This window comes from Podarcis muralis, chromosome 12 (assembly GCF_964188315.1).
Source record: "Podarcis muralis chromosome 12, rPodMur119.hap1.1, whole genome shotgun sequence".
Taxonomy (NCBI): Eukaryota; Metazoa; Chordata; class Lepidosauria; order Squamata; family Lacertidae; genus Podarcis; species Podarcis muralis.
Genome location: NC_135666.1, coordinates 59,397,529 through 59,410,527, shown reverse-complemented (window position 1 = coordinate 59,410,527; position 12,999 = coordinate 59,397,529). Strand labels below are relative to the sequence as shown.

At 42.6% G+C, this 12,999-nt stretch overlaps 1 protein-coding gene across 7 annotated transcripts in view; it reads left to right on the top strand.

Annotated features, from left to right (window-relative positions):
* The window catches only part of GLI3 (GLI family zinc finger 3), a 239,092-nt gene that overhangs the window by 145,069 nt on the left and 81,024 nt on the right, over positions 1-12,999 (top strand). For all 7 annotated transcript variants that reach the window (XM_028749954.2, XM_077916535.1, XM_028749953.2 and 4 more), the window contains one exon: positions 11,370-11,575. In XM_028749954.2, the coding sequence (XP_028605787.2) occupies positions 11,370-11,575 (206 nt within the window). The remainder of the gene's footprint in view (positions 1-11,369; positions 11,576-12,999) is intronic.

Below are 12,999 nucleotides of genomic sequence, written 5' to 3'. Positions count from 1 at the left end.
TGAAGAGAGGCTCTAGGCTGCTCCACTTGTGAGGCCCCTCCCAACCCCCCACCCTCACGACTAGAAGAACATGGAAGAGTGTTATAAACAAAACTGAGTGAAGCCAAGGATGATGACGGGTATTAAATTTTTTTGCAATTCACTATTTTCTCCTCTAAAGGACATAAGATGTTATTGTTAAATACCATGGTGATTTTAAAAAAATGCATGAATGTTAAAATTAACACTGATTTTTTTTTTTTATTTTTTTGCAATAACTGAACTTTGTAAACCTTTTGTGGAATAAGCATTACTTTTTAGGAAAATGAAATTGTAATGTACTTTTTAAAAAACCTTGAGTTTACAAATTATATTGCCTGGGAGGTGTAAGCAATATGATCATGTTTAGTGACAGTGTGGCACTTTTAGAATCTACTTTATGTTCTCATTAAACATTCAGATTTAAAATACATATTAAGAAGTAAACTACAACCATCAAATAAAGTAAGACTACAAAAAACTTCATCAAAATTTGTATGTCTAAATTTGTCACTTTCAAAAGGCAATTGGAGCAATTGGGCCAAATTGGATCCTGCGGGCCGCTCCTAAGGCCCCCCCCCCCACCAAGGCAATCTAAGGCACCCCTGCCCGTACAGGCCAGTCTTGACAGACTCTGGGGTTGTGCGCTCATCTCACTCTATAGGCCGAGGGCCAGCGCTGTCCGCAGACACTTCCGGGTCACGTGGCCAGCGTGACAAAACTAAATCTGGCGAGCCAGCGCAGCACACGGAAACGCCGTTTACCTTCCCACTGGTAAGCGGTCCCTATTTATCTACTTGCACCCGGGGGTGCTTTCGAACTGCTAGGTTGGCAGGCGCTGGGACCGAGCAACAGGAGCGCACCCCGCCGCGGGGATTCGAACCGCCGACCTTTCGATCGGCAAGCCCTAGGTGCTGAGGCTTTTACCCACAGCGCCACCCACATCCCCTAGATGGGTTTTATTTATAGCTCTTAAGATTTTGCAGAATTTGGCTGTGAACTAGGGTCCCACAAAAAATTTTCAAGTTGGGCCCCAGAGTTTCAAATTGGGTCCCTCTGGCTGGCCCTGAGTCTTATAATTGCAGGACCTGAGTTGCCCTTCCCTCTTACGGTCTTGGGTTTGCAATTTGGGGAGAGGGGAGACTGCCCGCTGGGAGTGGGTGGGCTGGGGAGGGAGGCCCCCTAGATTTAGAGGCCCTAGGCTGCAGCCTACTTAGCCTATACATAAACCCGGCCCTGATCCTAATGCTTAAACAGAAAGGTGGTGGGTGGAGTCACCAGTGACCTTAAAACACATTTTACATACATTTTGTGTCTGCATAACAGCGTTTAATAGGGATCCTGCTGATAATCAACACAGTTGCTAATCTGTAGCATGGTATAGTACATGTTAGTTTTGAATTTCCAGGGCAGAAATGAAAAGCATGCAGGATAATTAACATTACCAGCCATTATTAAGGACAATTACGAACCTGTAAATGATATTTTTAAACCACAGCATTATTCACACTTTCAGAATCTTAGCAGCAAACATACGGTCAGTGATACATTTACTGTTTTGAGAAGTGAATTTGCCTTAAAAATCTACAGTCACCCTCTCTCATTTATTTTCCTTTAATTCACAAGCTCACGTTACAGCATGTAAAATCGTAATTAAAACAGAAGTCCCAGAGGGTTGTTGCTTAATATTGCGAACATGACTTATTTTAGGTGTTTGAAATGGAATGGATTTTTTTTCCCTTTTAATGATTGAAAATATGTTAGAATCACAAAGCAGACATTGAGAACATGGAGGGTAATCTGAGAGCCTTTGTAGGCAGCTAGCCAGGATAAAGAAGTCCTTCATAGCTGCCAAGAGTACATAGGGCAAGGCAGAGAGGTTGAAACCTGTTGAAATAATAACCACTCTGGCATTTTCAAAGGATAGCTACTGCTGCTTCTTAATTATCAATGATATAGAGGGAGGAGAGGATTTAGTAATGCTCTTAAGGGGGCAATGCAGTGGAGATAATATCCAAATCTTTTAAAGAAACACAAAATACAAATGGATCAAAGCAGATCTACTTGTTGGGGAGCTGATATACCGCTGTTTGTGGGCTGACGCCAAAACTCTTTGCTTTGACAATTGTTGGTTAACATTTCCTGCCAGTCGAAAGTATCACCTGAGGAACTGTTATTAGGCTGGCTTCAGTGTTTTATTATTTTCTTTTAGCTCAGTCTGTCCATCCCGTCATATGTAAAGCGTCCTACACAAACACAAATAGGGGCAAAATCTGAAATTAAGTGTCATCAGAATTTTGCCTGAGAGAATTAGGATTGAGTCTAAAGCTTGTATAGCACATGTAGACATACACTTTTTTGCCTTTGTGATACGTGGTCAGGACCAGCTAGATCCTTCACTCGTCTGCTGGTGTCATTTTTACATGATTTATGAAGGACAGAAAAAAGAAAAACCATAAGTAATTATCAAGACTTGACTTCAGCTTGCTTATAGTATAACAATGGCTCACTGTTGGGTTATCTGTGCTCCATCTGGCTCTTGTGCACCCAAACACACACACACACACACACACACACACACACACACACGCTTTAAACAAAAATACCTTGAGGAATTTTTGTGGCTCTTTTTTGACCTAGGACATCATTTTGCTGGTGTCTTTGCTCACAGAGAGGTTTGCCTTTGATGGGGGTTTTGTCATAGGCACCCTCTGAAGTTTCAGTGTACTCAAGCACTGGAAAAGCCCTTATTGCAGAGGCTTTGTTTTCTTTGTTGGACTGTTTATTTTGTTTTCTTCCCACGCGGTTCCCTAGCCGCACTCTGGCAACTGCTTTTCCGCATGAATTGCATTCCTCGGGGGCCGCAAGTCTCCTAATTCTTCCAGTCGATTTGGTTGCTGCCTGCATGATTATGCCTCAGCTCCAACTCTCTATTGGTCTGTGCCAAGGAAGCGAACGGCTTGTTAAGTGTCTTACACATGAAGACCTAAGTACATTTTTAAACCTCATTAGCGCACAGGGCTCTCCTTTACTCCATTTTAATAGCATGTGAATTTCTTGGACCACCATTTGCTTTAGGTATGGGTTGTAGACTGATTTTACTTATTTCCCTCCAACCTAGAGAGACTTTAGATCAGTTAACTTAAGACAGGGTCTGTGCAAACCCATGATTGTGAAGGGATTCACCAGGCTAGGAGCTCCACCATCTCTTACGCTCCCCCCCCCCAGCCCCTTGAAAGCAGCAGTTACAGGGGAAGGCTACTCCATATTTCTGCCTCCTCCAGGAGCAAAGTGCCACGACACCGTTCATCAGCAAGAATGTGTTCTGCATAGATGTGGATTGAGATAAATTAATGTTAGGAAGAATTGCAATGATACATTGAGAAAGTTCATTGAAGTTAAAGAAAAGGGAGTGAATAGCAACTTCACCCACTTACATGGTGCATTTAAGGACACGATTGAAATGGATGTTAAATTTGCTGTCTGAAACAGTGACCTTTATCTGAGGATCACAGAGCAGTTTAGTCCCACCCTTTCAGAACTCCATCATTGACTTCATTTTTTGGTCATTCTAGAATGAGAAATCTTGTGTATTGGCTTTTATACTTCTAGAAGATTCACAACATCATAATTAAACAGGTTTGAATTTCTGGGTCACCTGGGCAATTAGGTGTGAGGGTGCATGGACACAGTGAAGCAAAGTTGACATAATGTGAATATTGTTGTAAATATATTTTCGACATGGAGATAAATAGATTAAAAAGGCTTCTGTAGCAGTTCATTTAAACTGAAGTCAACTGATTGTTGATTCCTAGAATAAAGTAATTGAGAGGACTGTGCTTTGCATCTTAACATTCTGATATAATGTCATGGGTGCATTTGTTCGTTTTTTTGGGGGGGGAGTTAGGGGCACCAAACATGGTGGAAGTGAAACCTGATGACAACTCACATATAAGGTCATAGACAATTTAAATGGAGAACATTGGGGAAAATTGGAAAGCTTTGAATAACTCTTGTTCAGCCTTGGATATAAACTGCTTAGAAGCCACCTTGGCATTAAGCGATATACAGTGGTGCCTCGCAAGACGAAATTAATTCATTCCGCGAGTTTTTTCATCTTGCAATTTTTTTCGTCTTGTGAAGCACGGTTTCGGGAAAGTTTTGGAAAAGCTTCAAAAATCACCAAAGTCTTCAAAAACCTCAAAAAAGGCTACCACACCGCGTGCTATGAGTTGCTTCTCGAAGTCAAGTCGCAACTGTATTAACGGTGTTAAGAAAAAGGAAACAAACTTGCAAGACGTTTCCGTCTTGCGAAGCAAGCCCATAGGGAAATTCGTCTTGCGAAGCAACTCAAAAAAACCAAAAACCCTTTCGTCTTCGAGTTTTTTGTCTTGCGAGGCATTCGTCTTGCGAGGTACCACTGTAGAATAGAAGAGAATAGAAGCAAATAGATTTGCAAACTGATGCGCCATTTTGCCAGTTAGAATGAAAAATTTGCATTTGGGATGCTACAGTTATTCAGGTCTCTGTCATACTTCTTAGAAAGAGGTGTTTTCTTTTGATCATGAGCATGAAGCACAATTAAGTCAGTTGCAGATAACAATAACACACACACACGATGCTTAGATGAGCCCATGGGGGGGGGGGGATATGTATGTCTGCAGATTAGTACCCCAGACACCGGCAGGTGGGGAAGCGGGATATATACACCAGAAAGAACAAGCGTGCAGATTCCCTAAGCAAACAAGGGGGAGACGAGGAAGTAGTTTCATGCCACTTGCAAGGGTGTATTTGTGCAGAGGCAGAGCACAGCCACTCTTGAGGGTGAGACTTTATGATTAATGGTGTTTATTCTTGACAGAAGCCTCCTTTATTTATCTCCAATACAGTTTAGTGATTTTATCAGTCACCTGAATGAAAAATATTCAGTCATACCAATATTGCAGTGTAAATTGAGTAGAGTCACTTTTTATTATATCTTTCAGCCTTATCATCTGCACAGTAATTTTCTAGCAAGGGGTTTTGATATAGAAAGGCAGGATTTAGCTGTAGTTGACAGAAAGCCTCTTCAATTTCCCCTAAAAGTTCAGGCTGCTCTTAGAAATGTATGTATTAAAAAAAAAAAGCCTCAACTCTTATCCAAGCAATTTCAGGATTTGAAAGAATAAAGAAGATAAAATGCAGAGACCTGGATATGAGAAATGCTGTTAATTTGGAAGCTTCTAATGGTTGTGAAGTCAACGGTGAAAGGTTCTTTAGCATTTAAATATGTGGCTGTGTGTGTGTGTGTGTGTGTGTGTGTGTGTTTGCATGGCTACATAGTTCTGCTTTCTTCTAATCAATCAGCATCCAGGCAGACCCTATCGTTTATCCAGGGTGTGATTTCAGAGCAGAGGACTCTAATGACCACATGCAGCTCATCAGTTGCTCAGATAGCGGCCAGGGCGTCTTCCAAAACTGGTTGGGGTGGAATTTTTTTCTTTCTCTCAGTGCATCAATGAAACAAGAGGGCATCTTAAACAAATGCATATTACGTTAGCTTAGTTAGGAGCATTAAGTGAGAGAAGGTTAGAGACATTTCTTTGACCATCCCTTTTTTTGGGGGGGGGCGTGTTATATGGATATCTGCACACTAATGTAGTCTTGACAGGCTGCTTAAATCCAGCAAGAGGTTGGTCAGCAGGAGAAAACAATGAACACACATATTTCGGAAAAACTCATCGCACATATGCGCTAATTTCAACATATATTCTGTCATATAAGGTGCCGTTCTTGAACTGGTTAACAAAGAAGCTTTTCAACCCTGATATTGTTGTGATTGAGTCATGGTGAATTGGATAAATAGTGTAAAGTTTAGCCCACTGGAGGGGGCAAGTGTGAATTATGTCAGTTCTTTTGAGCTGACTGCAGAAGACATTTGAGCCTTTGACACCATATAATTTGCAGCTGAGTGATTGGAAAGAATTAATAGATACGAATTACTCAGAATCATTTACATATGTGTGCATTTACATATATCATCTCCTATCCAGGCATCATATATCGTTAGGCCTATTAAGTTTCAGTATCAGTAATGTGTCCTATGCCTTCACATCGTAGGTTGGAAATCAAAAGAGGTATAAAGTGTGAGAGTAATGGGGGGGGGGAGGTTTGATCATTCATATAAAGACTTTTATCTTGAATTGATTCGCCAAAAATTCAGTATTTTCAAGTCACACTGATTTTATTACAAGAGTTGAGTCGGGGCAATTCATATGTTTGTGTTTTGGTTGGATGATGCCCCTCGCACAGTTGCTGCTTATGCTGCCTTACAGTTTGGCTTCTTTAACCCTTTTGCCAGGACATCATAAACTGCTAGAATTACATCTGCTTCACACATACCTCTTCTGGTGTGATTGGCCCATTTCAGTGGCTGCTCCTATACAAATCTATCCAAAGAGTTTTTCAGTATAATTCTTCCTAGTTGCTGTTTACATAATGCTCAGGTGACAGCTGGCCCCTTAAGAAGTTGAAATACTATGCTAAGAAGGAGGTGGTCATGGAAGCAGAGAAGAATAGACATTTGACTGGCTGGATGATGAGTGGTGGGATGCACCTGCTGGGAAACCCCCAGGGGAAACCCCAGAGGGCTCAGAGCCTGGGGATCGGTGGTGGGACACCAAGGAGAGATCAGGGGGAGAAGGGAGGGGAGGAGTTGTTGAATGCTGAAGGGGTAACAGGATTTAGTGAACAGGGAGAGCCTGTGACAGGGAGCAGTTCCGACTTGGAGGCTGAAGCAGAAGAGGATGGGCAAGAGACTGCAGAAGGACACAGAGAGCCTGCTTGTCTCCAAAGACACTCAGAGTGATGTGTAGAGCGGAATAGAGATTAGAGATGCCCAGAGCAGTTTGAGACTGCTTGGGAAACATCGGGCAGAGGAGGAGCCTTTGAGGGGGTTGAAGGTGGGGATAAGTCTTACTTGTATGCCATTTCTTTGAATAAAGAGCTACCATATTTTTCTGTGTATAAGACTAGGTTTTTTCCCTAAAAAATAATGTCAAAAAATTAGGGGCGTCTTATACATGAATACATCTTCCCCACTTTTCTTTAATCAGAATCCCCCCAAATAGGCGGCGTCTTATACATGGGGGCGTCATATAGATGGAAAAATACCGTAACTTCTCTGACAGACTGCTCCTTGCTTGCTGACTGGCATCTGACTGGCAAGGAGAGAAACAGGGTGCTGAAATCTGTTGTGACAAAAGTGAAACACCCGCCCAGCCAATTTTCTTTTTGGAAGCTCTTTGTCCAAAGAGACTGACATATCAGTCATTTTTTAACGTGGCATCAGGAACGCACAAGGTTCTGGATGTTGGTTCTCCATAAACCCATACACACTTAACATTGCATGAGGGCATGAGAGGAGCGATGCTTGCCAACATTCCTCCTCACGATTCCAGACCCCCTGCGTTCCACACATTATGGGAAGGGGTCGTGTGAGGGGGTACTTCAGAAATTGGAAGTTTTTTGTTTTTGTTTGTTACTATACTAGCAGGAAGGTAAACGGCGTTTCCGTGTGCGGCTCTGGCTTGCCAGAGCAGCGATGTCACGCTGGCCACGTGACCCGGAAGTGTCTCCGGACAGCACTGGCCCCCAGCCTCTTGAGTGAGATGAGCGCACAACCCTAGAGTCTGTCAAGACTGGCCCGTACGGGCAGGGGTACCTTTACCTTTACCTTATGTTATGTCTTGTTGTGTCTTTATATTGTAAATTGCCCTGTGATCCTCAGATCGTTTGTTTGTTTAACAAATTCAAGGTGCAGGTTATAATTGCTATTACCGTATTTACCCGAGTCTAATGCGCCATTGAATCTAATGCACACCTAAATTTTCAGAACCCTGAAACCAAAAAAAGTGTTTGCTGGCAAATGTCAATGTGCCATCAAATCTAATGCACACCTTAATTTTTGCGACGTAATTTGGCCAAAAAAGTTGAGCATTAGATTCAAGTAAAATACGGTAATTTTTCTTAACCTTTTTGTTTCAACCTTTTAGTTTATAACCTTTACGTTTCACAAACATAACGTTGAGTCTGGTGCTTTCTGCTCTAAAGAAAGAAAGACCATATGTCAATGGGTCATACAAATTTCCTGCCTGATCATTTTAGCAAGTTTACAAAAGCTGCTCTGTCCAGCTGCCTGGAGGAAAGTCTAACTCACTATAGATGACCAGGTGAATGACTCTACCAGGTTGGGTTATGAACTAATGGATTTTATTTTTGCCTCGTCTAGCTACTATACCTTCAGATAGAACTCGTATTTTATTTTATTTTTACTTCAATATAAACCTACTTTTGTGGAAGCTGTAAAAATGAATATAATGCTTTTTTCCGAACGGGATTTGAAGAAAACTCATCCTTAATGCAGTCAGTTTGCTTGTTGAGTGGTGAGAAACCCACTTTGGGACTCTTCAGTTTCTTTTCAAACTTGTACTTATTTTCTTTTCCTTAGAAATAATACTTAAAGTCAGCAACATCAAAAGAACTTGCTGCCCTCGGTGGTTCTCTTGGCTGCTGCCTGTGACTCTACTGTGTCTGTCCTAAATTAATTGGGGGGAACTGGGCCAAAAACCGTTTAGCTGAGGTCAGCCAGTTGGGGTGCTGCACGTTCGTGACAAGCTTAATGACAAGCCTTTGCCAAAGAGCAGGCAAGTTGGCTGAGACAGGCAGCCTAGCAAAATGGCTTCTCCGTACAGCTTTCCATTTGCTGGCATCCCAGAGTATCCCGTCACTGAAGCATCATGTCAAGGGTCATTGCCAGGCAGGTGGTTTCCTTCTCGAAATCTTCCTCACTATGTTTGGGTAGCACCTGGGTTTAGGGCTTCTTTCTTGCTTTCTCACAGTTCCATGTTTGCTGTTAAAAATGTCCCATTCCACCTGGCAATCATTGTGTGGTTAATTAAATTACTGGATTGTCAGTCTGGCTCCACAATGGTTTGCTTTGCCCCGTTGAAGGAAAACAAACATATGGCGCATCTTTGATCTATTGTCAGCTGGTTGGGAAATTGCCCAATCAAAAAAGCATCCTCAAAAGCTGTCTTGTAATAGTTAGCAAACTCAGGATCAGCTGGATATAATTTGTCCCTAATTGAAGTGGGACAGTTGCAATGAGGATGGGCTAGCAAGCCAAGGAAAGAGGTAATAATTGTATTACTGTCATAATAATTTGAACAGTTTTTGCTCTGCCCTTCGACGGAAAAGCGGATTATATTCCATCAATAAAAACAAAATGTTCCAATCAACAGACTTAAAATATTCAGTTATTTTAAGTTATTTTATGCAACACAAAGGAAAAAAGAATTAGAAGCGAAGAAAAAAAGCAGTTTCGGCCGCCATTTCTTAAAGTTGCATAGTATTTCTTCTAATGACCAGCTGGAGTGAATTCAGTTCTGAGAGAGGAGATGCCAAATGGAGCCGATCTCTCCATGATCTGATTGAATTGTTGTGCTCCCCTTCTCTCCCTCTGCTGCATCCTGATGGAATGCCTCCTCTTAGGTGGCATTTGATGGAATGGAGATGGCTGCCATCTTTTCCCTTGCAATACAGTCCTGTTCCATTACTGCCCTGATGAGCAAGTGTTATGTAGCTGCCCAGTGCACATATCTGCCAGGGACTTCAGGGCTCAGACCAGGAAGCTAAAGGTTGGCACCTAGCCTAGTGAGCACCTAACCCACAGACTCAGAGTCCTTTTGAGGCACAAAAAGAAAAGGAGTTGTGCAACACTGCTATGATTGGTATGGGCCCCTTGGAGCAAGGCTGAGAAACTCGCCCACGCCCCCTGCTGAAGAAGGCACCCACCACCGGCATGAGCAGCAGAAACCTGAGTGTGCAAGGATAACTCTACCACTCCTTCCTTCCCTCTCCAGCTTTTTTATTTTAATTTTAAGTAAGCCCTGACATGGGGTAAAGGAGGCACCTCCTCTGGCTAGCAGGCAGCGGTGGCAGCCTGAGCAGAGGTGAATGGTACTCCATTCCGGAATGTTCCACTAGAAAAGAAGCACAGGATGGGGTGGGGTGGGGGAGAGACTCCATCCAAAGGCTCTACATAAGGCACCCCCATACTGGGCCCTCCAGCTGTTTTGGGACTACAACTCCCATCATCCCTAGCTAACAGGACCAGTGGTCAGGGATGATGGGAATTATAGTCCCAAAACAGCTGGAGGGCTGAGTTTGGGGATACCTGCTCTACATGTTGGGACTGGTAGCTCAGAAGGGTCAAAGTAAAGCAAGCTCTGCTCCCTCAGGATGGCATTTCTCTTCTACAGGCTACTGGGGCTCCTCTCACACTTCTAGTGAATACTTTAATTTTGTTTTTCTCTATGAGTTAAACATATGTAAACTGCATTAATATGCAGAATAATCAAATCTGTAATTACTGAGATTATCCTGCCCTGACCGCAACAGCCACCATTAATGTTGCTGTCTCTAATACGCTGGTAGAGCTTATGGGTTGCATGCAAAAGGGTGGCGGTTCAGTCCTCAGCGCCTCCTGGTAGAACTGGAAGGGACTTTTGTTTGAAACCCAGAGAGCTGCTGTCAGTCAGTGTATACAGTGCTGAGCTAGATGGATCAATGATCTGTTTCTATACCAGCTAGCTTCTTATGTTCCTGTTGGATGCGACTGGGCATAAGTGTTGGTGTACAGTGGTACCTCAGTTTACGAACTTAAATCCGTTCTGGAAGTCCGTTCTTAAACCAAAGCCGTTCTTAAACGGAGGCACGCTTTCCCTAATGTGGCCTCCCACCGCTGGTGCCCTTCCACCGTTCGGCTTCCATTTGTAGACTGAGGTAAAGTTCGCTAACTGGAACACTACTTCCGGTTTTGCAGAGTTCGTATACCGAATAGTTCGTAAACAGGGCTGTTCTTAAACCAAGGTACCTCTGTATTTGTAACCGTCATTAATCATACAGACTACATAATATACTTGTCACATTCCTTGCAGGATGCATGCTATTTGAGGTTGTAGGGTGCAGGGTGACAAACAGCTTTTTCATTTAAAAGTGTTGGTGACACACTTGCTAGCACTTTCAAAGGAGAAGGAAAAACATGTTTCCCACAGCTTTTCTATCTGTGCAATGGGAAATATGCCTTGAGTCAACCAGTTGAACTTGGGTCCCATAGACAATCTTCGGGACAAATTAGTCACAACCCAACTCAGGTCCCATTGATTTCAACCAGCTTAGTCTGGATTCAACATGGTGTGTGTTGATCTTCGTTGTGGATAACAGTTAACTTTAAGTGAGGGTATGCTATATTTTTTTTAAAAAAATATCACACCAAACATACTGTATATTTTGTTCTCTTTCTGTTCTAGGCCTTCTGCTCTATCCGGTAGCCCAACATATTCAGAATTGCCGTTCATCAGAATATCCCCCCACAGGAACCCTGCTTCAGCATCAGAATCTCCCTTTAGCCCCCCTCATCCCTACATTAACCCTTACATGGACTATATCCGATCACTGCACAGCAGCCCTTCTCTGTCTATGATCTCAGCGGCTCGGGGCCTCAGCCCCACAGATGGTGAGTTTCAGACCGGCTTCCTGTTTGCTCTCATTTTGGCAGCAGTTACATTAATCTTGTCAAAGGATCTCTTCAGCTCCTTCCAATCAGCTGCAGCAGGTTTGTCAAACATTTATTATGTCATAAATGTTTCAATACTTCCATCAGCCTATAGCTGGTCATTTGTACATTTCATTGAAACATCAACTAAAGGTACCATCTTGTTTGAAATTTTAAATAAGGAAATATATTTATTGCTTCTAACTCCTGCCGCCATGGACTGCCTTTCTTCTTGCTTACCCCAGTATAAAATAGGCAAGATAGCAATACAATGTGTTGGAATCAGTTCGTGGCATTTAGCCATAGTCTCTTCCCAGAACTTTTTAAAAGGAGACAAGCGTTTTGTCTTCATTCCATGGGATTGTGATTGTTTGTATTAAATTTAATTTGGAAAAAAATGTAATTCTTGCCAAATTTTTGGTAGGCAAAACATTATGAAGACAGATCCCCTTGAATTCAGAGTTATAAACCAAGAGTTTCTTTATGTTTAAAAAGCATAAATTATCTTAATCCATCTAAAGTTAGTCATTGCTAGTTTCCATTGAAAGCAGTGGAACAAGTTAGTTGTAACTAGTTTTCCCCATTGCTTTTAGTTGAACCATCTTAAAATTAAGCCAGCTTTAAATTAGAGAGGGGCCATGTTATCAGCATCATTTTATTTATCTGAATCAATTAGCCTTGCTTTCAAGGTTTGGATTTTATAATTATGAGTTGTATTTTCGCCCAACCCATGTTTAGATAAGAATACAGAAATCCAGCCTTGAGAATGGTTTCACATCTCTGCAGATTGATGGGGAAAGCAACACAAGTGAATGCAAGAAAGATTTTTTTGCAAACCTGTTTTGCAAATTTCACATGTTCTAAAATGTGTGTTCTTCATCAGGGGCAGCTACGAAAATTACATAAATGTAACAAATCTCCAGGAACATTTAATAATTTCATATAAAAAGTATATGCATCTGCTGCTCCCCAGCTGGTTTTGCCCTTTTGTCTTCTGCCGTGTGGTGCAACCCTCCTTCCAGTTGCAGGTCCATATATATTGTCATGGACTGGTTAGACACAAGGAATGGTGGGAGGAACCAGCTGGGGAATCACCAAGCGAAGAAGGCTCAAAGCCTGGGCAATAGTGGTGGGACAACGATGAGTGGTCAGAGGGAGAAGACAGGGAAGTGGAGGTGTCAGAAGCTGAAGGGCTAACAGGGCTCAGTGAGTTGGGAGAGTCTGTGGCAGAGAGAAGTTCGGAATCAGAGGCAGAAGCTGAAGCTGGCAAATAGGAGGGGGGAGGTCAAGCGGCAGATATGAGTCAGGCTAGCGAAGAGTCACGGGTGCCCCCCCACCGCTACTACGACAAGCTCCTCTCCCTGCCCTGACTTCCAGAAGAGGTA